At 45.6% G+C, this 26,688-nt stretch overlaps 1 protein-coding gene across 1 annotated transcript in view; it reads left to right on the forward strand.

Moving 5' to 3' along the window:
- TTBK1 (tau tubulin kinase 1) overlaps window positions 1-26,688 on the forward strand; it is a gene marked incomplete at its 5' end in the record, with an annotated part of 73,085 nt that overhangs the window by 32,149 nt on the left and 14,248 nt on the right. Inside the window, one exon of the mRNA XM_015411846.1 lies at window positions 14,715-14,738. Coding sequence (XP_015267332.1) covers window positions 14,715-14,738 — 24 coding nt within the window. The remainder of the gene's footprint in view (window positions 1-14,714; window positions 14,739-26,688) is intronic.

Genomic DNA, 26,688 nt, shown 5'->3' on the forward strand with positions numbered 1-26,688 from the left:
TTTGGAGTTCACTTATAATTCTGGGAGATCTCCAGGCACCCAGCTGTTCACTTATAATTCTGGGAGATCTCCAGGCACCCAGCTCGTCCTTTTTTCCGGAGCCTCCTGTTCTAGGCCTTGGCTCCTTGGCTCTCTGTCCAATGCCAGTCTATGTTTTTCTGTATGTGGGTCAAGTAGTTCACTGATTTATAGATTAAAATTGGAGGCTGAATGATTGTTACTTGTCTTTGTTGTGTCATGATTATAAACTCAGAAATGCAGGAAGCTTGTCACTGTAGGGTTAAATTGGAAGTGGGGTAGAAGTACCTCAGGGAGGGGTTGCCAACTCCAGCTTGGAAAAATCCTGGCGATTAGGGGGCAGTGCCTGAGGAGTGTAGAGTTTGGGGAAGGGAGGGAGCTCAGCAGGGATGTCTTGTCATTCTATACTTCAGTTTCTCCTAGTTCCTATGGTGTACCATGAGTCTGCCCTCCAAAGCTGCCATTCCCTCCAGAAGAACTGATCCCTGTAGTCTGGAGATCTGTTGCAATTCTGGGAGAACTCCAGGCTCCACCTGGAAGTTGGTAACCTTACTCAGGGGAAAGGTAGCTTTATAGAAACAAGCAGAACTGTGGAGGGACGTTCAGTGGGCAGTATGCCTGCAAGATCATAGGTGATTAGGGTTGCCAGGTCCTTAGTTCACGCTGGTGGGCGGTGGGAGGGAAATTTCCAGGAGTGGGGGGTGGGGCAATGTTACCATGTGTGACATCCCCGACATGATGATATCATCTGGAAGTGACATCATCACACTGGGGATGCTCTGGCTTTTGGGCAAACTCCATGGTAAAATTGGGCTCAAACCATAGAGTTTTGCCCAAAAACCAGAGTGTCACCAAGAGATGGCCCTGGTGTGATGTCGTCACTTCTGCGGGGATGTCTGTCAGACTCCTGAGGAAATCAGTTCACAACAAAAATCATTCAAAATAGTTTATTGAGACATTGATAGTATTCAGGCATTTTAACTTTATCGTGTTAGAACTGAGGGGAAAGCGCATGAAGCAAATATATATATTGAATTCGAAGAAGACCCTGATGGCCCATGGCCAATCAGACCCCAGGTAAAAGCCCACCAAAATAACGGCCATTATTCCCAAGAGAAAGAAGACACCAGGCATTCAAGGTTGCACAGTCATGTTTACAGAGATAAGCAGGGCACTAGAGAAACAGCAGAGATGAAAGTATACATTCCTTTCTCCCCCCCCATCTCCATGACAACCAGGACTAGTCAGAGGCTACTCTGACACTCTGCCACCCCGAAGATACTACCCACTCGGCTTTGAGGGATACATTTTGTGAAAGGCACATACAAGCCTTGGGGCATTAACATGTTCTTTACTCACCCATTCGTGCTGGGAAGGGTCAAAGTATTTCCATTTTATGAGATACTAAAGGCGGCCATGCTTAAGCTTAAAGATTTCTTGCACCTCTTGGTGCGGTTCACCATTCACTATCAGAGATAGAGGGGCTGCTGGTCGAGGTCTCCACTTGTTTGGACCTGGGTCTTTCTTCAACAAGCTTAATTAAAATCCAGGATGTACATTTGTAAGAGTCTTAGGCAATTCAAGTTCAACAGCCATCTCATTTATTTTTTGAAGCACTTTAAATGACCCGATGTACTTCCAACCCAGTTGAAGTCCTTTCAAATTTTTAGTGGACAAATAAACCGAATCCCCAGGTTGTAAATCTCATTCAGGGGCGCATGCCTTATCGGCTTGGGCCTTATAGTCCGCCTTGGCTTTGTCAAGAGTTTTTTTGAATAATAGACCATTGATCCTTTAAGCCCTGCCACCAAGCCTGAAGATCCCCGGGGCTTTGGCTCTGGAGTATCTATTGTGGGCAGAGGGGCCCCATCATAGCTGTGCATTGCTTTAAAAGGTGACAGTCCCATTGAGCTGTACATACAGTTATTATAACTGTATTCCACATAGGAGAATAGGTCAGCCCAATTGTCCTGCTGATAGTGGTGAAGCACCGAAGGAGCTGCTTGACTATTTGATTAACCCATTCAGTTTGCCCATCAGTCTCAGGGTGATGGGCACTACTGAGCCCCCTCTCTATGCCGAGGACCTGGAGGAGTTCCTTCCAAAACTTAGCAATGAAGTGGGAGCCCTGGTTGGATATTATTTTATGGGGTACTGAATGCAATCTCACTATATGTTACATGCTTGGCCAGAGCTTTTGCAGTTGGTAACTGCTTGCAAAGTATGAAATGGGCTTGTTTAGAAAACAGACCCACTATCACCCAGATAACTGTTTTGCCTTTACTTGGTGGCAGATCCATTATAAAATCCATAGAAAACACTTTCCAGGGTCGATTGGGGGTCTCTAAAGGTCACAAAGTCCCCGGAGGTTTTCCCAGCCTCTGTTTCCCCATCAAGCACGTTTGGCATTGACCCCACATACTGAGAGATATCGGCCCACATCTGAGGCCACCAGAACTGTCTTTGGAGGAGATGAAAGGTTTTTAAATATCCATAATGCTCAGCTAATTTGGGTTCATCCCCAAAATGTAATATCTCGCCCCGCAAGGCCTGGGGCACAAATAATCGACCAGCCTGGTACCAACATCCATTTTCCTTCTGTTGGAGAGAGGGGTCTTTAGAAATCTCCTCTCTATCTGCACCAGTAAAGGCTTCTTTAAATTTAGTAATCCATGGCTCGGCTTTAGTGGTTAGCTCCTCCTTAGAGAGGTTACGCGTAAACCCCCCCCAGTTGGGAGGGGGTGAACATGGAATCCACCACCTCCTCCCTTTGACTGCCATGCTGCGGGAGGTGGGACAGTGCATCAGCTAGGAAATTCGACTTCCCAGGGAGGTGCTGGAGAGTGAAACAAAACTTAGAGGAAAACTCTGCCCATCTAAGCTGCTTGGCATTAAGATTTTGGGGTGTGTGCAAAGCTTCCAGGTTTTTATGATCAGTCCACACTTCAAATGGCACCCAGGCCCCCTCTAGCCAATGTCGCCAAGTGGTTAAGGCTAGCTTGATGGCAGCAGCCTCTTTGTCCCAAACTGTCCAGTTGCTCTCTGTGGGGTTGAATTTTTTGACACATAGGCAAGGGGGCGGAGTTTGCCATCGCCTCCCTTTTGCAGGATTGCCCACCCATGGCCACATCTGACACATCCACTTGGACCACAAAGGGCTTGTTTTTGTCCAGATGATGTAAAATGGGCTTGGAGGTGAATAGCTCCTTGAGCCTATCAAAAGCCTGTTGGCACTCTGGGGTCCAATTTAACTTGGCACTTTGCTTCACACTCTCCTGTCCCTTCCCTTTACTTTTTAACAAGTCTATAAGGGGCAGGCTTACTTGCGCAAAGTTGGGGATGAAGGGGCAGTAGAAATTTGTGAACCCCAAGAACGATTGGAGTTGCCGCCGGGTGCACAGAGGCTCCCACCCCAGTACATCCATAACTTTGTGCAGATCCATTCCCAACCCCTTCCCTGAGATTTGATAGCCCAGAAAATCCACCTCCTCTTTGTGGAATTCACATTTCAACAGTTTGGCGAAAAGCCGGTGGTTGTACAGAGTCTCTAAGACCTCCCTCACCAAAGTCATATGGGAGGCCTTCTCTTGTGACTAGATCAAGATATCATCAAGATAAACAAGGACCCCCTTGAACCGGTGCTTGTGCAACACTTTGTTTATTAAGTTCATGAAGACCCCCAGGGCTCCTGCTAGCCCAAAAGGTATTCAAACTGCCCCAGTGGCGTGTTGAAAGCCGTTTTATATTTGTTCCCCTACTGGATTTGCACTCAAAAATAGGCATCACACAAATCCAATTTGGAAAAGATTTTGCCTCACGTAGCTTCTGCCAGGAGGTCTTTAATTAACAGGAGGGGGTAAGCATTAGTTGAGGAGACAGCATTTAAACTCCTGTAGTCCATGCACAGTCTTAGGCCCCCATCTTTCTTTTTCCAGAACAAGACGGGGGCAGTGAATGGCGAGGAAGCTGACTGGATGAAACCCCGGGTGAGGTTTTTATCAATGAATTTGCACAACTCCTCCTTCTCTGCAGGACTCATGGCATACAGTTTCCCTTTAGGCACGGTGTGCCCTGGTAGGATCTCTGTAGCACAGTCCGTATTGCAGTGGGGAGGAAGCCCATTAGCCTCTTCTTCCTCAAACACCTGGGCTAGGTCCCTGTATTTATTTTTTTATTTTATTTTATTTCATTTATACCCCGCCCTTCCCGCGCATGGGCTCAGGGTGGCTGCATTTCACCAGGATTGAGTTGAGCTCTTCCTTGGGCAGATATGCTTGCTCTGGCAGGGCCGATGGTGCTTCCCCCACTCAGGTCTCCACTTGTGGCTATCACATTTGGGGTCAGGGAAATGCAACACACCGGCACTCCACCGTACATAAGGGTCATGGTTCCGCAACCAGGGATTCCCCAGAAACATTGAAAATCTGGCCATTGGATTGATCACAAAAGCCCTCTGCTCCCAATGGGGCCCTGTCCCCATGACCACTGGCACAGTTTGATATTTGCACACCTCCTTCATGGGGGAGGCATCCATCTGGGTGAATAATAGAGGCTCTGAGAGCATTTGGACTGAAACCCCCAGGCCGGTGACTATAGCTGGGCTTATTAAGTCTCTGGCACAGCCTGAGTCAATTAAGTTCTCACCCTTACTTGGGTACCCATCTCGTGGTTCAGCACTGTCACAGTCACAAAGAATAGGGGAGGGGTATTGCTCACCAATCGCTGTGCTGGTTGCTTTTGGACCTGCTGGGTTGCGCCATTCACAGCAGGTCCCAGCCTTTTCTCTGCGGCTGGGCAGTGTCATCCCCACTGGATTAAGTTCCTTCAGGAGCTGCGTTGAGTTGGAGAGCTCTCAGTTGTTTGGGGTGCCCCCCCTCAGGCTTCGACTGCACATCAGACCCGCAGCACTCTGGGACCTTCCCCTTGCGGGGTGTTAGGTCAGTAGGGCAGTATGCGGCAAATTGGCCAGGTTCTCCGCAGTGTAGACACAGCCCTTGTTTCATCCTCTTGTCTTGCGTAGCCTCCCTTGCTTTGGGGCATTGGCTTTTCAACTCCCCTCTGGGAGTCCTCTGGGCTGACTTAGGCTGATACATCTTGATCAAGGCCACCCAGTTCTCCACCTCACTGGTCTCCCAGATCCATCCCGCCAAGGTTATGGGGTTTCCCTGGCTCAGGACCTTCTCCAGGATGGGATGGTTCAGGTCAGCTTTGTAGAGTTTGATGAGGATTTCTTCCGACCACCCTTGTAAGAACATAAGAACATAAGAGACGCCAATGTTGGATCAGGCCAAAGGCCCATCCAGTCCAACACTCTGTGTCACACAGTGGCCAGAAATACCAGTGCCATCAGGAGGTCCAGCAGTGGGGCCAGGACATTAGAAGCCCTCCCACTGTTGACCCCCCCCAAGCACCAAGAAGACAGAGCATCACTTGCCCCAGAGCCCCTAGCTATACCTTGTGGCTAATAGCCACTGATGGACCTCTGCTCCATATGCTTATCTAATTCCCTTTTGAAGCCGTCCATGCTTGTAGCACCCACCACTTCCTGTGGCAGTTAATTCCATGTGTTAATCACTCTTTGGGTGAAGAAGTACTTCCTTTTATCCGTTCTAACCCGACCGCTCTGCAGTTTCATGGAGTGCCCACGAGTTCTTGTATTGTGAGAAAGGGAGAAAAGTACCTCTTTCTTTACCTGCTCTTTCCCATGCATAATCTTATAAACCTCGATCATGTCACCCCTCAGTCGTCTTTTCTCCAAGCTAAAGAGCCCTAAGCGCTTTAACCTTTCCTCATAGGGAAAGTGTTCCAACCCTTTTATCATTCGAGTTGCCCTTTTCTGCACTTTTTCCAAAGCTATAATATCCTTTTTAAGGTGTGGTGCCCAGAACTGCACACAGTATTCCAAATGAGGTCTCACCATTGATTTATATAGGGGCATTATTATATTGGCTGATCTGTTTTCAATACCCTTCCTAATAATCCCCAGCATAGCATTGGCCTTCTTTATTGCAGTCACACACTGTCTCGACATTTTCAGTGAGTTATCCACTACAACTCCAAGATCTCTCTCTTGCTCAGTCTCTGCCAGTTCAGACCCCATCAATGTGTATTTATATTTAGGATTTTTGGCTCCAATGTGCATCACCTTGCACTTGGCCACATTGAACCCCATTTGCCATGTTGACGCCCACTCGCCCATCCTTGACAGATCCCCTTGGAGTGCCTCACAATCCTCACTGGTTTTCACCACCCTGAACAACTTTGTATCATCCGCAAATTTAGCCACTTCACTGCTTACTCCCATCTCCAAATCATTAATGAACAAGTTAAAAAGCAGTGGACCAAGTACTGATCCCTGCGGTACCCCACTGCTTACCACCCTCCACTGAGAAAATTGCCCACCTACACTCACTCTCTGTTTTCTATGAACTAGCCAGTTTTTGATCCATAAAAGGACTTGTCCTTCTATCCCATGATTTTTGAGCTTACTTAGGAGCCTTTGATGAGGAACTTTATCAAAAGCTTTCTGGAAGTCAAGGTAAATAATATCTATTGGATCCCCCTTGTCCACATGTTTGTTCACCCCCTCAAAGAACACTAACAGGTTAGTGAGACAAGATCTTCCCTTACAGAAACCGTGCTGAGTCTGCCTCAATAGGTTTTGTTCATCTATGTGCCTACTAATTCTTTCCTTAATAATGGTTTCCACCAATTTACCCGGTATCGACGTCAGACTGACTGGCCTGTAATTTCCCGGATCTCCTCTGGAACCCTTTTTAAAGATGGGAGTGACATTAGCTACCTTCCAATCCTCAGGAATGGAGGCAGATTTTAAGGAAAGATTACATATCTTTGTCAGGAGATCTACAAGTTCACATTTGAGTTCTTTCAGAACTCTCGGATGTATGCCATCTGGGCCTGGTGATTTTTCAGTTTTTAAGTTGTCTATCAGTTTTAGGACCTCCTCTCTCATCACCTCAATCTGACTCAGGTCTTCCAACACCCCTCCTGAAATCAGTGGTTCTGGAGTGGGCAAGCACTTCTCATCTTCCACAGTGAAGACGGAGGCAAAAAATGCATTTAGCTTCTCAGCCATTTCCCTATCATCCTTCAATACTCCTTTTACCCCTTGGTCGTCCAAGGGCCCCACTGCCTCCCTGGCTGGTTTCCTGTTTCTAATGTATTTGAAGAAAGTTTTATTGTTGGTTTTTACGTTTTTTGCTATATGCTCCTCATATTCCCTTTTTGCCTGCCTGACCTCAGACTTGCATTTTATTTGCCATAGCCTGTGTTCCGTTTTATCAGCCTCACTGTGACTAGCTTTCCACTGCTTAAAGGAATTCTTTTTACTTTTTACAGCCTCCATTACTCTGTTTGTTAACCATGCAGGCTTTTTCCTATACCTGTTTGTGCCTTTCCTAACCTGCGGAATATATATTTTTTGAGCTTCTAGGATCGTAGTTTTAAATAGATCCCAAGCTTCCCCAATTGTTTTGACCCTTTCTACTTTTCCTTTCAGTTTCCTCCCCACGTGTCCCCTCATATCAGAGAAATTACCCCTTTTAAAGTTAAAAATGGTTGTGTGAGTCTTTTTGGCCAATTCTCTATTTGTACAAATGATGAACTCAACAACATTATGATCACTGTTTCCAAGCGGTGCAATCACTTTTACATCTCTCACCAGGTCTTGAGTGTTACTTAGGACCAAATCAAGGATCGCCTCTCCCCTGGTAGGTTCCGTGACCATCTGCTCCATAGCACAGTCATTTAGAGTGTCTAGAAACTCAATCTCTTTTTCCCGACTAGAACACATATTGACCCAATCAATGTGTGGGTAGTTAAAATCACCTATTATTACACAGTGTTTTTGTCTAGTTGCTATCTTTAAGGCATTCATCATTTTATAATCCTCCTCTATCTTTTGATCTGGTGGGCGATAACAAACTCCCAGTGTTAAGTTTCCTTTTGGCCCCCCTATTTCAACCCATAGAACTTCCAGAAGCGAATCCAATTCACTTAGCCTCTCAATCTTTCTAGACTTTATACCCTCTCTGACATACAGAGCTACCCCACCTCCAACCCTTCCCCCCCTATCCTTCCGATATAATATATAACCGGGAATCACTGTGTCCCACTGATTTTCCTCATCCCACCAAGTTTCAGAAATACCCACAATGTCTATTTTTCCCTCCGACACCAAGCACTCCAACTCCCCGATTTTACCTCGGACACTTCTAGCATTTGTATAGAAACAGCTGTAATTTCCCTTACAAGTTAAGCCTGCATCCTTCCTCTTGCTATCTCGAGTCGTTGTCCGGCAGTCCATGTCACCAGCCATGGCCTCTGTGGACAATTTCAATCCACCTCCCTGTAGAAAAGCAACCGGTACCCCCTCACCTCTCTCAGATGAGCCAACCCGAACCAGAGACTTTTCATCTCCTGTCGGCTTTCCCCCAATATTCAGTTTAAAAGCTGCTCTGCCACCTTTTTGATTTTAAGTGCCAGCAGCCTGGTTCCTTCTCGGGACAAGTGGAGACCGTCTCGCCTGTACAGCTCCCTCTTGTTCCAAAAAGTATCCCAGTGCCTAACAAACCTGAACCCTTCCCCCCTACACCATCGTCTCATCCACGCATTGAGACTCCTGATCTCTGCCTGTCTCTCCGGCCCTGCGCGTGGAACAGGTAACACTTCTGAGAAGGCTACCTTGGAGGTCCTGGACCTAAGTTTCCTGCCCAGCAGCCTAAATTTCTCCTCCAGGACCTCACGACTGCATTTCCCCACATCGTTGGTGCCGACATGCACCACGACCACTGGCTCCTCCCCAGCACTATCTACCAGCCTATCTAAAACACGCGTAATGTCCGCTACCTTCGCACCAGGCAGGCAAGTCACCATACGGTCAGTACGCGGGTTCGCCACCCAGCTGTCTACCTGCCTAAGGATCGAATCACCCACTACCAAGAGCCCCCCTCCCACCCTGCTCAGGGATGGTTCCTTGGTGCAAAAGGAGAGCCGCTCACCAGCTGGGGAAGAGGTCCCTTCTGAGGGCACATTCCCCTTATCCTCAGCATGGTGCCCTGTTTCCCCTAGACCCTCATGCTCCCTGACAGCAGCGGGGCTGCCAGATCCAGAGTGGGACGAAGCTAACAAGTCCCCGAGAGTCTTTTCTGTGTGCCTAGCTGACTGTCTCTGCTTCTCCAGGTCAGCCACCTTGGCCTCAAGGGAGCACACACGTTCCCTGAGAACCAGGAGCTCCTTGCACCGAGGACACACCCAAGACTTCTGCCCAGTGGGCAGATAGTCATACATGTGACACTCCGTGCAAAACACTGGATAGCCCCCAACCCCCTGCTGGCATTCTGGCTTCATAATTCTTTTAAAATAAATAAATATAATCCCCCTTTAAACCCTTGGTATTTATGTGGTTTTTGTTATCAAAGTCAAATTATTTTACGGGAAAGACAAAGAGCCTAGGGCCTTGTCTTTCTGGCTCTTTTTGGGCTTCTTACAGAGCCCCTAGTCTAAGAGTCCCTAGGCTAAGAGCCACAGGCAAAGAGCCCTTTAGCTCGCCCTTCAGCTCATGCCAGAGGCCTCCCCCAGCAGAGGTCAGGCAGCAGCTATTCAAATTCAAATTCACCCAGGCACTCAATCACAGGCAAAACAATGCCCCTTCCACTTCCTCTCAATTACAGGCAATCCCAGTCAAACAATGCCCGTTCCTCTCCCACACTCAATCAGCCAGGACTCTGCAAGAACTCTAAGTGCTTCCACACACTGCTAAACACAGTTTTCCCACACAATATCCTTAGCTGAATTCTCTCAGCTGAAAGCAAGTAAAAGAAACCCACTCACCTCTCTCACAGCTCTCTCTCCTGCTCCTGCTCAGAGCTCAGCTGGTCTCCTTCGCAGCATACATTTTGAACTCATCTGAGAACTCCCGCACCAATCTGCTGCCTTGGTGCAGCGCTCTCAGGCAGGTCCGTACCTTCTCCAGCTCCAGAGGGTTCTCGTATTGTTGGCTCAGGGCCCACAGGAAGGCAGTCACATCATGGAGCTTGGGGCCACTAATATTGTGGAGGCCCACAAACCAGTCAGCCACTCGCTCTCGCAGGCGCGACCCTATATAATCCACTCGGTGTTCATCTGAGGTGAACGTGGGACCCCTGTCCCACAGGAACTTGCGCACTTGTAGTAGGAAAAAAGCAAGTTTCTCTGGATTGCCGATCTAGGTGGCATCCAGTGGTTCCTGATGCCATTCAGGACCTGGCAGTGGGAGGCCAGAGCAAGCGGCCCAGATGGAACCATGGGAGGCTGTTGGGCCGGGGGTACCTGCCCCAGAGGTGCTTGCCCTGGTGGCACTTGCCCAGGGGGAACTTGGGTGGGGGGCACAGGCTGTGGCTGCCCTTGATCTGGTCTCCCTCCTCCGTCAGGGACATGGCCCTGAAGTTTGTGCTGAACAGCCGTAGCTATGAGCCGGGGCAGATCCAGCATCATCTTGTGCAGCTCATGCCACAGCTCTTCAGTCTCTCCTCGGAACTCACGCCTCACTGACTTGAGGTCTGCTTCTTCAGCCACCAGGTAGCGCCCAAAGTCCTCTTGGTAGGTACTCCTGTACCTCCGCTCGTAGTTTAGCAATTGGGGGTCAGGCATCACTGACCAACTCTCCTCAGTCCATGAGGGTATATAGGACCATGAGTCTGTGTCCCTCCCATGGTCCCTCGACTCTCCAGCTGTCACTGTGGTAATCATAGTTTTTGGCACTACCTCCTCTGTCGTAGTGACCAGGACATCCCCGTTCTCTTGGCCAGCCATTGTAAGGTGTGAGGTACGGGAACTATATGGAGTTCTAACACTTTGTCAGACTCCTGAGGAAATCAGTTCCCAACAACAGTCATTCAAAAGAATAAAAGTTGATTGAAACATTGATAGTATTCAGGCATCTTAACTTTATCGTGTTAGAATTGAGGGAAAAGTGTGCGAAGCAAATATATATATATATTGAACTCAAGGAAGACCCTGATGGCCCATGGCCAATCAAAGCCCAGTTAAAAGCCCGCCAAAATAACGGGCCATTATTCCCAAGAGAAAGAAGACATCAGGCATTCAAGGTTACACAGTCAAGCTTACAGAGAAAACCAGTGCACTAGAGAAACAGCAGAGATGAAAGTATACATTCCTTCCCCCCCCATGTCTCCATGACAACCAGGACCAGTCAGAGGCCACTCTGACACTGTTGTGCAGGGTCATGGCTATCTCCTCCCACCTGGAAACTGGCAACCCTGTATGGGATCAATTCTTGTTATCTCAATTTCCCCCCTCCTCCAGCTGAGTCTGGCATTTCTTCTACCCTCAGAGGTTCACCCCCTCCCATGAGACCATTAAAATCTTTACAACCACTTTGCCTGACCTGGAGTAAGCTCTTTTTTCTCCTTTTCTGAAAGTATTAAATTAGAAATAGCCCCATTGGTGGTGTTGGTGGTAGTAGGGGAGACAACAAAAGATGTTGTCTGGAACCTGTATCACATTTTATTTAAGATTCTTTCCAAAGAGACAAAGTCAGATGCTAGCTAAGACTATAGTCTCTATGCCAGAACTCTCATATTTTCATTAATTCAATAAGACATTGTTTGATGACCCGGGAAAGGAGGTCTCATACTTTTCTTACTAACCGTTCAAGGCTGTTATATGTTTCAAATGTGGTGTTTTTTTTAAAGGATTGTGCAGTGCAATTTAGAAGCAGAGGTACTGTTTATAAACAAACCATCTAATTAGATATCATTCGTTCAAACTAGGGCTGCCAGCAGAAGGCTGGCAACCAGCAGGAAACTCATGGGGGGGGGGGGAGTTTGCTGGTGATGTAAAGACATTGCCAGTGATGCAATGATTTCACTTCTAGCATGACTGGAAGTAATGGCATTTTGTCGCCGCCGGTGGTGATGCTCTAGCATTCAGCCAAAATTCCATGGTTCGACCATTGAGTTGTGATTGAATGCTAGAGTGTCACCAGCAACACAATGACATCACTTCCAGTTGTGTCAGAAGTGTCATTATTGCATCAGAACTCTACTGATCGCCCCCCAAGTCTTACCCTGCTGTGCAACAGCCTGAGGGGCTGACAGGGGGGTGGGATGTCTCATGCTGAAGTGGGAGCCCTGAGTCAAATAGTGTGACCATTTAGAGATGTGATCAGGACTGCTGGTTTGGGGGCAGACCTTTAAGGCACATCTGACAGAATGACTCTGTGATGATTTTTGCTCACTGTCCCTTTCATAGTAAATTTAGTATAACATACTCCATAATATAAACCAGAAGTTAGATTGAACATGATGCAGCTGTATATATCAGTTGCTGAAAAGGAGAATGAATGTGCGGTCCAGTTCCCAACAGGAGCATTTAACAAGGGGGAGGCTCCAACGGCTGTGACTGCTGATAGGTAGGTCTCTGTCCAGATATAAGAAGTCAACAGACCAAGTGGAGAAGAACCCGGGCCCCTAGTAAAGATGGCGTACTGCTTGAAGGAAGTACATCAAGTAGTACTTGAAGGAAGAAACAAGTACATGCAGCTTCCTGAAAAGAAGATTCAGAGAAGCAGTAAAATGTGATCACAGCTGGATGAGACAAACAGTCCACCTTGTCCAGCATGCTGCTTCCCACAGAGGCCAGCCAGATGCCCTAGAAGGCCCATAGCTGGGCCATAGAAGCCAATAGTTGTTACCTGAGGGGCAACCAAAGCCAGTTGGCTTAACTTGCAGAAAGCATAGTTTTTACCCAGTACTTTCTGTAAGAATGGAAAGGCATTAGGCCAATTTGCTTGGGGGATGTCATCTGGAACTTTTGGGAGATTTTTCTGTTGGCAAGGATTTAGATCTTGCTTCTGAGGAGCTTTGATTCCTTCCAACCATGTGATTCTATGAGTGGCTGCAACAAGAAACACACTTGATTGATTGACGGGGGTAGTCTAGAGGACAGGTTTTTTGAGCAAATTGGTTGTCAGATAGCTGAGTTTTCTGCAGTTGTTGCATTATAAAAGCTATTAGACTCAAATGCTCAAAACTTTATTTCCTATCCTTCCCTTGGCTCAACTGAGGACTAGGTTGTAATACATTTTATTTATTAAAATATTTGTTTAACTTTGGACTTGTGAACTACAGGCAGATTAAAATTTAGTAAAGTACCGCCATATAAATTAAAGCAAACCATTAAGACAAAGATAGCTAACAAAATAAAACAATATATCAATGGAGCCAGTGTGTTGTAGTGGTTAGAATGTCTCCTTAGAATCTGAGAGAGCCAGGCTTGTATCTCCAGTGTGCCGTGGAAGCTTGCTGGGTGACCTTGGGCCAGTCACACAGTCTCAGCATAACTTTACCTCACAAGGTTGTTGAGAAGATAGAATGGGAGAAAGAAGAATGACATAAGCTGCTTTTGGTCTCTATTGGGTAGAAAAGGGGGTATAAATGAAATAAACTAAATGACACGAGGAGCAAGCATCAGTGGATATATGGGCTCTCTGGAACAGAAGTCTCATGGCATGGTGCCTAAATGCTAATACGGAAACACTGAAGTGAACTTCCCCAATAAGGGAGTTCCACAGTCTTGGTGCCACTGAAGAGAAGGCCTTGTCCCACATCAATATTTACTGTACTTCAGCCAATGAGGTCCTATTATTCTATGAAAAAGTTAATGTTGCAACTGCACACTAATTTTAAGCAATGTAGAATCATAATATGGGGTGGGATGGATTCTTTCCCTGAATTTCCTGTTTTGTCCTTAAATTAATTGATTGGTAGTTGGCAAGGCCTTCTGTAATTTCAGTGGCATACTGTTGTGAAAAGCCAAGGATTTCTATATAGTGGGCTTTGGTGTATGTGCTTTGGGGGAAGAAACAGAGCTAGGGAAGACCAAGCTACCTAATGAGTGAAGAAAGAGATTATATGCAGGTCCCTGCAGGTTTGACACCAGCTCAGTTTGCTTTAACTGAAGATCTGTGTCTGTGCTTTCAAGATCCCAGTAAAACTGGTAGCAGCTCAGAGGTTTAGGGTGCATTTATGATAGACAGACGGGCTGTGTCATCATAAAACTTGCAGTGGCAGACACTTGGCAGTCATATGAAGTGCTGCATGCAGCTCAAGATATTGGGGACGGCTTCTCTTAGCACAATGCCTGGAGTAGCATATTGAGTCATTTAAAGACTGAATCTTTCTAAGACAAGATTCCACTATTAGTTGTTTCTAATGCTTAATTTTAGCTCACAGCACTTACTCTAAAAGATGCAGTAAAATAAAATGTCCAGTTGAATCCCAACAATTCTCTGGAAAAACGAAATGTGTGAGTGTGAATGACAGGTGAGGAAAGTGGCCAAGGGGGGAGGGGCAAAAGGGGGGGGGGGGGGGAGGCGAGGACCATGTCCCCTTGCTCTCATTGAGTTTCTCTCCTTATTGGAGAAAGTGCAGGTCTGTTCCTCAATATAGAGTACTGTTGTGCCACTTGCCCCAAAAGGCTTTTTAAAGTAACAGTGTGTTAGCCTGGTAAGGGGTCAACCCAGAGGCCATATTAAATCCCCGTAAAGCAAATGTTTGCTACCCGCCAGTGAAGATTTCTGCAGCATGCACAGCACAAAACCAGGGGCGAGTCAAGTCTTTGCCTGACACCTTTTCCTCCACTCTTCTTGGTCTTTTTCAGTTGGAGGAGGACAGGCATTCTCAGCACTCCCTCCCGAGGTACAGCCCCCTGAGAAGACTGGCGTCCTCCGTTTTCTCCTCCTCAACCCTGGAGACAGAACAGTACCCTCACCTTGGCGGCACTTTCATACAGCGCAGCCGTTCGGCGGAGAGCAGCCCCGTGCGCATGCCCCACCGCAGGCACATGCCCCTCACAGCAGGAAACCACAGACTCATGCCTTCTGTCCTCCGCATTTCCAGATCCCAGCTCCAGCAGGTGTGGGCCCGCTTCACACACAAAACATAGCCTGTGCCGGGGGAAGCAGCAGCCTTTGTAATGCAATAATAGAGCCCACCTGCCCCGTGTGTCACCACTTAATGCAATACTGAATCCCAGACAACTTTGGCCTAAAAGGTACTGTAACTTCTAAGCCCCTCTGAGAGAAAACACAGAGACCTTTAAGAACACCCACTTTTCTAATTCTCCAACATGCCGGGCTAGAGACTGCACCACGACTCAAGATGGGAATACAAATAATGGACATGAATGTGCTAAAGGGTTTACATCAGGGCTCCGCGGTGATCACCTGCAGCCGTGGGATGGTGACTTTAGGGCTGCCTCAGTGAACAGAGAGAGAGACTGCAGGGCTTGAGGAAAGAGGCAGTGCACGTGCAGCTGTCTTCCCAGTTTAAAAAGGAAAAAAAGAATCTGTGCATATGTGTGTGTGTGTTGATCTGTGATGCCTGGCTACATACGGAGGCCTTCCCCTCAGATTTTACTCAGCTCTTGATTCACGCGTGAGACGTTTGAGTCAAGAGCTCAGGAGCTGAGAAGGATTCACAGCTGCCTATCCCCTACACCACTCAGACTGCAGTACTCTTATTGCAGCTTGTGTGTCACGTACAAACTGCATCCCTCGGTCCCCTGTGGCTTTGCTTTTACTCTGTAACTATGTTAGTCTGTTCCCCCTGCATATATCCACCTGCACTTATTCTTCCCCAGCTCTGATTGGCAGGCATGATGTGTCCATCCTGAACCATCTCTCACCCTGGTTTCAGGACCTGGGAGTCTGCCTGCCTGCCTGCCTCTTTTGCCTACTCTGGATTTGTGTGCTCCTGAGACTCAGCAGATTTCATCTTAGACAGGACCTGGTGATTATACCGATTCTTTGGAAAACGAGAAGATACAATACCTTGCCCTAGTTATTCCAATAGTACTGCTTTTTTTGGTTGAAAAGAGAAGAGTGTGATCAGTCAGTGTAATAAGACAAGATGAAAAGGCAGGATTTTTATTCGCTACAGTGCTGCTTGCCTTTAGCTGTTTGGACTGCATTTCATTTCAGTATCCATTGTGTGGAGCTAGAAAGAGTCATCTTCACATGGTGTAAAATGAGTGATGAAACTTGGTAAGCTCATGCAGGCAAAAAAAAAAAAAAAACTTGGTAAGCCTCACCCTCAATGGCGACTTAATTTGTCAAAAGGCCATACAACCCCCTACCCATCCCAGGGCAGGATATGACCCTTGCTGATGTGAATCGTCAGGCAGGATCAAATTTTCTGCTGACCTAAATGAATGTAGAATTTTAAACGGAACATTTCCTTCTGACTTTAAGGAAACTGGAATACCATGAAGCAAATGAAAGCAGATCTTTTAAAGTAGGAGAGTGGTACTGGTGATGCTGAGATGAACTGTAGAACAAAAGCCATCTGCTAAAGGAGTTTAGTCTTAGTTCCAGGTGGAAAGAAATGTGATGCTTGAAATTTTGAAAAGAGGTCTAGGATAGCAGTTGGTTTTGTGTCACAGAGCTTTTTCTTCTAGCCTTTTTTGGGGGGGCTAATGATATATTTGTTATGAGGGGACTTAAATACCTTAGTGTAAACCTTTTTTTTTGTTAAAAAGTTATATTTTTAAAGAAACACTGGTGTTTCTTGATCAGAGCTTTCTTTCAACCATGCTTTCAAGGGTTTTTGGGCAGCCAAGACAAATAGAAATCTCTCTCCACTAAAACCAAAGCTGAGGTTTCCCCCCCCCCACACAGTCACAAGATGTTATGATTATATAACTATGAGTTGGCAATAATGTTCTTCCACTATTAATACAAATCTTATCCATGTAAATGAAGAGACTAGGAAACAGACTGTAGCATGAAACTGTGAGATTGCTATCCCCCCCCACCCCCAGTCCAGAGTCCTTAGTTATAGTAAGCCTGGAGAAAGGTTTGTTTCTCATGTAATGCTTGTCCTCCATAGAGTAATAATTATGAAGAATGTTACAGCAGACAATTAAAGCCAGATGGACTTTTACAGAAAGCTATGTGAGGAGGAGGCTTCTCCTTTTTCTTCCTTACTTTGTGTGCAGGTTCATGCACTTCTCTGTGGTGTGGTAAAATTCCACATGAGGGCTGATTCAAAGGTGATAGGCCTCACTTCAACAAGGGTGTGGACAGAATGGAATGGGGCAGATGAGAGCGACAAGGGTGATCAGGGGCCTGGAGACCAAGCCATATGAGGAAAGGCTGAGGGCCTTGGGAATGTTCAGTCTGGAGAAGAGGAGGTTGAGGGGGAACATGGTTGCTGTCTTTAAGTATTTGAAGACAAGGGCAGGGAGCTGTTCCTGTTGGCAGCAAAGGATAGGACTCACAATAATGGGTTTAAATTAAGGTTGGGAAAACTTTTTTAATGCAAGAGTTGTTCAACAGCTACCTAGGGAGGTGGTGAGCTCTCCCTCACTGGCAGTCTTTAAGCAGTGACTGGACAAACACTTGTCAGGGATGCTCTAGGCTGATCCTGCAACAAGCAGGGGGTTGGACTAGATGGCCTGTCTGGCCCCTTCCAACTCTGTGATTCTATGATTCTGGATTGTGTACATTCTGATCAAGGGTATACTCTGGATTGTGTACACTCTGAAAGGACAGGCCTCTGCTGCAAGGACTAGTTTAGCAAGGCTTCTGTTAGTCATTTCTAGCCAAACCCCTGCAGCAACACTTTCGGGCATATTTAACGGGGGGGGGGGGGGGGGGGGAGGTAAGCCACTGGGAAATTTCTTCTCAACCCAAATCTCTCCCTCCAGGATTCTATTTGCTCTTGTGGCCTGAGCAAGCCAATTATCTTAATGTTTATCTCCCCACAACCACCACCAATGCTCAGCCGGCCTCAGCATTCTGTCTCTAATTGTGCTCAGCCCTCTGTAGGTATTTTTTAAAAAAAATTTACAGAGTCGTTTTTCTACACACCTGGGGGAATCCCTGAGTACACAGAAATCTCTGGCTCAGCTGTGGGTGGCCCTGTTTTCTCTCCTGGCACTTGATAATCACTATCAGGTATAACAGATCGTCTCAGTCCCTAGAATGAGTGGCACCAAACTAGAATCACATTGTTTTCGTGCAGAGTCCTTTAACCCATGTGTCAGGATGCTCAAGTGGGTAACAGAGTCCCACATGCTGGATCACAAGCTCCTCTGGAGCTGCGATTTTTTGCTGCTTTTTGGAATAACTTGCTGCTAGTATTGCAGCACCTCCTGCCTTTCTGTGTATGCACACTGGGATAGCAGGAAGGAAAATGAAGCAAGCTCATTCAGTGAAGGAGACTATTCCTTTGTTGCACAGGCAGGGTCAGACTTGCATTTCAGAGGGTCCAAGGGTGGGGTTTGGGAAGGGGAGAGACCTCATCATGTGTATTCCCATGGAGTCCACCCTCCAAAGCAGCCATTTTCTCCAGGGGAACTCATCTCTGTTGTCTGGAGATCAGTTGTAATACTGGGAGATCCCCAGGCCCCAACTAGAGGCTGGCAACCTTATTCAGGGTCACTGTTTGTGGGAAGAGGCAGTAAATGGACCACAAGATTCTCTGCTAGGTTTCCAAGGCTGGCTCTTCAGTATGTTCATGATTAAATTGCAAAGTTGCTGTGAGTTTTAAAAGCATTTGTTGTTACTTTTTATACCTCATAGTTATATCAAAAGCAAGTTAAAAATCTTTCATTTTTTTCTTAAGTAAATGGATTTGTGCCTTTGACATGCATCCTTAGTACACAGGCCCTTTTAATAATTTATAACAATGGTCAAACAGTATGCAGAACCAGAGATACAGGTGCTTCTGGGAGGGTTTGTTTCCAGGTCACAGGTGACATACTTTTATTTCTTTCTGTGCCTGCAAATTATAGACCCCTAAACTAGCCCTGCACTTCGGAAGCTACAATCCTATGAAAGTCACCTTTGGACCTGGGGCTTACTTCTGAGTAAAATATAAGGCTACTAATTTCTAATTAGAAACAACACCCTGAACAAAGCAGCAGTGAAAGGGCATTGTTTAATACAACCCTTTCTGTTTCTGTATTTTAGTACAGCATTTTCTGTTGGCATCATACTGAAAACTCCAGTTCTAGTGATCAAAGTTTTGCTTATACAGCATGTGCTGCAGCAAAGCTTCAGCTGCAGGAAAGCCTCTCTCTGCCAAACAGCTCAAAGATCACAATGCTGCACTGACACAAACTTAATCTGAAATTAATGGGGCTTGAACCAAGAATGCCTTGCCAACAGAGAATGATATGTGAGCTCCAGAGCCTTGGTCACCCTTTCATTTCAAAGATCTCTACATAATCAGAATGTGAACATGACAGTCAAAACTCTTTTGCAGTATGTGTCATAAAGACCAAAGGATCTCCACACATAGGTGGAACCTGAAGATCTCCCAGAGTTACAACTGATCCCCATACTACATAGATCAGTTCCCCTGGAGAAAATGGCTGTTTTGGATGGTGATCTCCATGGCATCATAGCCTCTCGGGGCTGTTCCTTCCCTACCTCCTCCCCAGGCTCCACCCTCAGATCCCTAGATATTTCCTGCCCTGGAGTTAGGACCCTACACCACCCCCACCCCCACCGATGGCCAAAGGGGACCAGGCAACCCTTCCAGCCCTGAGAGATCATTCTGTCTTAGTGCATTGTTTCTTTTCTCAAAACTGCAGAGAGCAACGCATTTGGAAGTTGCTCTTTATAAAATATGCAGACAATGTCCTATAAGAGACCACAGTCAAGATCTGGCCTGTTCTGTATGAGAACTCTGCTGACTTTCTTGGCCTTCCTGTGCTCACAGCTCCTTAGCACATAGCCTGGTCTTCCTGTTGTCTCCTCCTCCTTTCCTCCAGCAGTATACAGCTCCTCTTTCCCCTAGGCCCTGTGTGAAGTTGTTCTTCCCTCAAGGCCCTGTGTGAAGGTTTCTCCTTTTCCTATGAGCTGCATTCTTTCTTCCTACTCTGCTTCTCAACACCCTGCATATTACTGCCCCTTTCCTTCATCTCCTCTGCCTCGAGATCATTTGTACTCAGCCCTTCAACCCTAATGCTGCTCTTCCCCTTCGTACCAATAACATACAGCCCTACTTTCCTATAGCTCCTCGTTGAGTTTCTTTACCCTTTAGTTTTCTTCATCGTAATGCCCGTGATTGTCAACATTCCTTGAATGACACTTCCCCTCTCAGAAACTGCAGAGTGGCTTGTAAGACAACAGGAAGCCAGTCTCTTTGCATACTTCATATAATGCAGATACAATATATATTACCTTTCTTTCATTCCAAATGTTCTCAAGTGCTTTACAAAGACCATGTATGCATAGGCATAGTATTTATTTATTGAAAATAGCTATTCCATAATAAGTTTTTCTGCTGTTGAAACGTCCACCTCTGATGGAAGAGTCGGGCAGTATGATTCAGTCGCCCCAATGCTGCTATACACCAGTTTATGATAAGCTGTAGAATGAGATTAAATCCAATATTGTAGGAAGGGTTAAAGGAAGATGAGTGCAAATGAGATGCAAGAAACTGGAATGTGTGGGACCCTTGGGATGATATTCTAACTAGAAAAAGCATCTGAGGTTTATTAAAGTCCAAAGAAGGTCAGGATCTGTGTTTCAAGTCTACATGAAACAGCATCGTAGATCCCACTACTGTGAGTTCAGTGTCGTGGTTCATGCTAGTAAGGTGAGAGCTTGCTTCTGTTTTCCCCCTCCTTTGATGTGAAAAAAGCCCAAGCTTCTTAAGAATATACTTTTTTGTGCAATTATCTGAAAATGGCATCAAGACTTGTGCTGCTTCAATTCTACTTCCCTTATTTTCTATGGTGCTTCCTCCACGTGCCATTATGGGTTTGTTTTAACTCTTTAGTGCAAGAATATTTAAATAAGGAAGGACATAATGAATTAATTATGAAGTTACAAAGAAGCTGGCTTATGTAAGTGGATTGTTTTCTGGCATAAATGCTCCAAAATCCTAAACAAAATGTTAATTCTCAACAAATATGTACTTCTCTTAATGTTTTGTTTTGGTAAACGTCTCTGTTTTCCTCCTAAGGATATATGTACACATGTCTCAGGACATAAAGCAGTCAACTGGTGCCATCCACAATTTACCCTGAATAGTGTCCCTCACTAGGGTTCCCAGTTAACAGCTTTGTTGCAGTAAAGCTAGTACCTTGTTAAAGCCATGCTAATTTCCCTGTGATATCGCTCATACTCTTGGGATAGAAACTGCAGTGGATATCATATCCTACCACCAACCCATGAAGAAAATTTGACTTGCAGCATCCCAGTTTTCTTTCAAATAAACAGCAGGCATCCCGACATGCCGCTTGAACTAACTTGTCTTTCATCATGTACCTGTGTTCCTCTCCCGGCCTTTGTGTGAGCCAAATAACACTTCTGTTTTCTCCCACTTGCCCCCATGGCTGTTTTGCACCATTGTTGGAGCTTCTAGCTCTTGACTGGATGGATGGATGTTGTGTCAGTCTGAGGCCCATGTACAGCAGTTGGTGGGCCAAGCTTTATTAACATGGTATAACACAGGCCTTTTGAGTGAGGAAGGCAGTGTCTTAATATGCGAGGCCCCTTTTGTAAGGGGACTGTTACAAAGAAAGAAGTTCAGTTACACAGCTGAAAAGCCCATTTCATCAGCGGTGACGTGGTCAGTGGTTTTGTTGAAGCACCTAAATGGGATTTCACATGTGGCATGGAGGCCAGTGTTGTCTCACTGTAGACTACTTGTCAGAACACACACCAACAAAACTATTCTCCCCTGTCCCATCCAAGTGCAAGGCAGGGCTGCTGTTGGGGAGTTCAGGTTCCCTTAGGATGCTATGTATAGTGCTGTCACTGATCCTGACCCTGTCAGTGCCCGCCTTGTATGACACGTCCATACTGTGGCAGGATGCAAGCAATGGTGTGCCTGCTCTTGCAGCCATCTCATCTCACCACTGGGAGAAGGGCTTTGATTATATGCATCTGCTGGTGCTGGAACTATGAAGTTAGATCTTCTGCGTTGCTTGCACGGTGCTGATTCTCATAGGATCTGGCTTCAAGTTGAGTGGACCCAACCCTGTACCTGCAGATTAGAACCAATAGTTTCAAAGACCTAGACCACCTTAGTTTTATTGTTGCACTGTCTCGTATCACATCCTATGTTCTGTTGGTTGTCTTACCGTACCAGGGTGCTTGATTGAAGGTGTGTGGCATCACCATCTACGTATTGGATGTTGTCTTTCCTCACAGTAGTATGAATCTGATAGGGTGTTCTTTTTTGTGTGCAATGTTCCATAGTAAAGTAAATGATTGGTCAGTGTTACAGTTCCATTTCTTGTTCGATTCCTTTAACTTCTGTGTGGGTCACTGTAACATGTAGATCTGCATTAGCAGTTCCACAAGACAGCACAAAGATTACGTTTATAGGAAACATTTCTAACTCTCCATTTGATGTACTGAAAGTCCTTCTTTGTACTACTCAAACCATTGAGGAAATGATCTTCTAATGAATGTACTTTTTAAAAACAAGCTGCTAAACCATGTAATCTGGGGGTTGAAAGTTGATCTCCGTTTTTTGCATTCACCTGCATGCAACTTAACATTCAGATACAAACTCGCTCTATGTTTTATTTTTTTACTATGCAGTGTGTTTTCTGTTGGGTCCTGTTGCCTTGGTGCACCTGGCTTACATATCTTCTTTATAAGAAATCACAGAGCTTCCTTATCAAAACTGCAAGTGCAGACAGGTGATCTGCCTACATGAAATGCATACACATTGCAAAAGCTGCCCCATGTGACCAGTGGAATAAGAAGGATGCTCATGGGACACTTGCTTGCTTCCCCTTTTGCCTTGGTCCTTCCTGAGAAAAGCCAGATTTAGTTTCAGACTGTTTGCCTGTTTCCTCTTTCTTGCTGCTACAAAGTTGCCTTCCTAGCCAGGAACAAGAACAATGGTTAAGAAAGTTTTCCTCTTTCCTGTTTGCTTTTGGTTTATAAATCTGTTATGGATTAGAATATAGCAACACATGAAGGTTATGCAGTGTGTGATACAAGAAAGGGAAATCCAGCGGAGGAAAGGTTCACCATTTGTGAGCCCTGCTGTTCAGACAGCAGAGTGCTTCAACTTCTGCTGGTCCACGGTATGACAGATTGAGACAACCATTAACGCCAGCTACATGCTTATGCAGTCCGCTGAACTGGCTTTCCATTGTGAGCACAGATAGGGGGCAGAATAGAGGAAAGAAACTTCCTGAGCCTGAGGTACTTCCTGTATTCCTCCTCGTGTCCTCCAGTGCTGAACCAGTACAGGAAGCTGCCATCTGGATCTGCCCCCCCCCCTCTACAAAAGCCAAAAAAGTGATGAATGACTCCCTTATGGTGACGTATCAGAAAGGCACGATATGTTTGCAGCACAGATATTTAGAACACAAAGGTTGTGGAAACTAGGGTACCAGAAAGGTGCAGTTGCTTCTTGTGGATGGCCCTTGTGCCTTGATTTCACAAAGTAGCTGATATACAGAGTCTTCAGTTCCCAAAACTCTACATCCTAAGCTTTCCCCAAATTCTGTTTATTCTGCTGTCAGGGGATCGTGCAGCTCCCAGGATATGCTATAAGGCCCTGACAGTATTCAAGAAAGCTGGATTTTAAATTGTTGGTTTGCCAGCTGCAGTTCTCAGGGCTAAGGCCACTTCCAGCTTCTAATGCCTGAAATCACTTTGATAACTTTCTTTCTGTTTCTCAGGCCTTTCAGCTTCCAAAAAAAAGAGAAAACCTCAGGGGCCAGGGCCAGCGTCTCCTTCCTTGGTCTGTTGCTTTATTAAGCAAGTGTGATTTTAGTACTTGGTAATTAGACTGTAAAGGGGTGCAGAGGTTGGATTTCTGATGTTTCAGTTCCAGAAAGTCAGAACACGTTTGTTCAGAGGTATGCAGCCTGATCCTAGCCATATTTACTCAGAAGTGAACACCACTAAATTCAATGGGACTTACTTGAACATAAAGGTGCATAGGTTTTCAACATACATCACTTTAAAGAGGCAATGCCTCTAAAGGAGTCACTGTCTTAACAGTGGTTAAGAAACTAGGAGTGGCCTGTGGGATTTCACACTTGATCCCCTGCCCCTCAGGGTGAATTCCTACCCCCCCATGCCCCCTAGCCATAGTCCAGGTATAGGTTGTCTCTGGGGTTAACTACAAAAGGCTGGCTAGCCTCTCAACCAGAGTATGGGAGAACTGGAATTGACCTGGTTAGCCTTAACCATGGTCAATTCCAGTGCTGAGGGATCCTGTATCCACAGTTAAAGCAAGAGGGGGGAATTATTCTGGGTGGCAGTGTGCAATTCAGCATTTAAGAGGTCAGATACATTGCATATATACCAGTCCTTTGTCTTGTTAATTTTTTATCTGCTGTGCCATTTTATGGCAGTGCATTTTTCAAAAAGCCAGGTTAGGTTTAGCATAAGAAGCTGATTCTTAATATCAAGAAGTTCCTTTCATGAAAAACTCAGGAACTAGAGTCTCACTGCGGAGAATGCACATTGATCGGCAAGTATCTTTGCCATGCCATCAAGGCCAGGAAGCCCTTCTTGCGGAGAGAGTTGCTTGCTACATTAAGGAAGAACAAGAATTAGTCTGGAAGGACCAAGCTGTCTTGAAGGGTTTTAAAAGTTTGTTTTCCTTGAGCCTTTTTATTCTTGGTGTCTAATCCCTGGTAGAACCTATGGAAACAACCCCACTCTTTGCCCTTTTGTACTGCAATAAAATTGTATAATATGCTTGCACTATTCTGGGCGCACCAAGCATGCAAGAAGAAAATAGTTGAAGCTTTTTTTGAGAATAAAAACACTGTATTATTTATGTATATAGAGAGACTAATATGAGAGAGAATATGACTTCTGTCTCCTGTATAAAAGCATGCACTGAATTACTTGTATGTAGAACACGCTGTAAATGCTGCAGAGTACTGTAAGATCCTACACTTGAAATCACAAATAACAAGCAACTTCATCTTTAAAAAAACAGAAACAAAAAACTAAACCGAAGCTGTGCAATGGATTTTGTGCCTTTTTTAAATCCATGTATGTTAATCCAGACAATCGGAGGGGAAAAAAGCTTGTATACTACCAAAACCTCATTAAAGAATCAAAGGCAGAACCTTGTGATAATGTTTTTATTTGAGTTTGAACTTCACTGGAGCTAGGATCTGTCTGTTGCTATGCAGCTTCAGATACACACTGAAGAAAACTTCTGCTGATGCCAGAGGACTGCCTTTCGCTTCTCAGATAGCACCTCCTCTGGTGGCAACAGCAGGACTCAATACACATGTCTCAGAGTGCCCTGGCATGTCATTTACACCTGTTGAAGGCACAACAGAGATGCTGCAGAGACAGTGTGGTGTAGCTGTAGAGTGTCAGACTAGGATCTGTGAAGTCCAGATTTGATTCCACACTCTGCCATGGAAGCTTACTTGGATGACTTTGGGCCAGTCACACCCTCTCAGTCTCACCTATCTCACAGGGTTGTTGTGAGGATAAAATGAAGAGAAGAACAATGCAAGGCACTTTGGCACCCCACTGGAGAGAAAGGTGGGGTATAAGTGAAGTAAGAACTCCCAAGATGTGCATCCTGGACCATGCCACCTATCTTGTAACTATTTATTTATTTATATTCCATCTTTTTTCTATCATGGAACCCCAGGCTATGTATCTGGGGTGTCCAGGTGGTCTTCCAGCCAGGCACTAGTTAGACTCAGACCTGTTTAGCATCAGCAAACTGTGCCCATACCCTAGGCACAACTGTTCAGTCATAGAATTTGCCCGCAGAATTTGCCAAATTAAAAGAGCTCTGTGTATTGAGGAAACACAGATCACTTTGGCTGTAAACAGTTGCACAAGAGATGCTGCAGGTCCTAAAACAAGAACAAGAGCTGCTTCACAGCACCTTCATTCTAGTTTTTCTACCAGTCCCTCTAAGGAATTGCTATGCTTATGATCCCACTAGAGAGGACCAGCATTACAAGATGCTCACAGTCACCACCTTTCCTGGCTGTTCTAATGTACAAAGGCACTTGGTGGTGGGTTCTCAGTTTTCCAAAGGGGAGGTGCTCTGACCATCTCACCTGTGGGAAGGGGAAAAGGCAGATATCCTCCCAGAAGATAACCCTGCTGTTCTTTGCGGGGTTCCCTGGGCAGCTAGTGTGGCTTTGGCTTTGTGTGTCACTTAATTCTCTATTTATTCAATGACATAAGAATTAGCTGCAGCAGATCCTGCTACATCTGAGGTGATCAGATAGACTTAAGAAAATATCTCTAAATGCAGCTCTGTTAGCTGACTCATCTCCCAACATAATAATATGAACTCTATAATCCAATGTGGGTTGTAGGGACTGGTGAATTAAAAGTTGGGATCTGGATCCGGGCTCAATCTTAGTTTGTGAATTCTTCCTTCATGGGCTCTAAATTATTTGGAGCTTCTCTAGAAATTATCGTTGTGGAGATGAAGGACAAAAGGAAAACTGTGAAGATGTTGATTGCGGTCCCTTGAACCCCCCAAGTCAGTTTGCACACCCAGGGAGAGCATGGACAGATGAAACACAACTTTGTAAGCCACTCTGAGACTCCAAGTGAAGGGCGGGGTATAAATCCAATCTCTTCTTCTTCTTCTTCTTCTTCTTCTTCTTCTTCTTCTTCTTCTTCTTCTTCTTCTTCTTCTTCTTCTTCTTCTTCTT

This window comes from Gekko japonicus, unplaced genomic scaffold (genome assembly GCF_001447785.1).
Source record: "Gekko japonicus isolate JY-2015 unplaced genomic scaffold, Gekko_japonicus_V1.1 scaffold359, whole genome shotgun sequence".
NCBI classification, from domain to species: Eukaryota; Metazoa; Chordata; class Lepidosauria; order Squamata; family Gekkonidae; genus Gekko; species Gekko japonicus.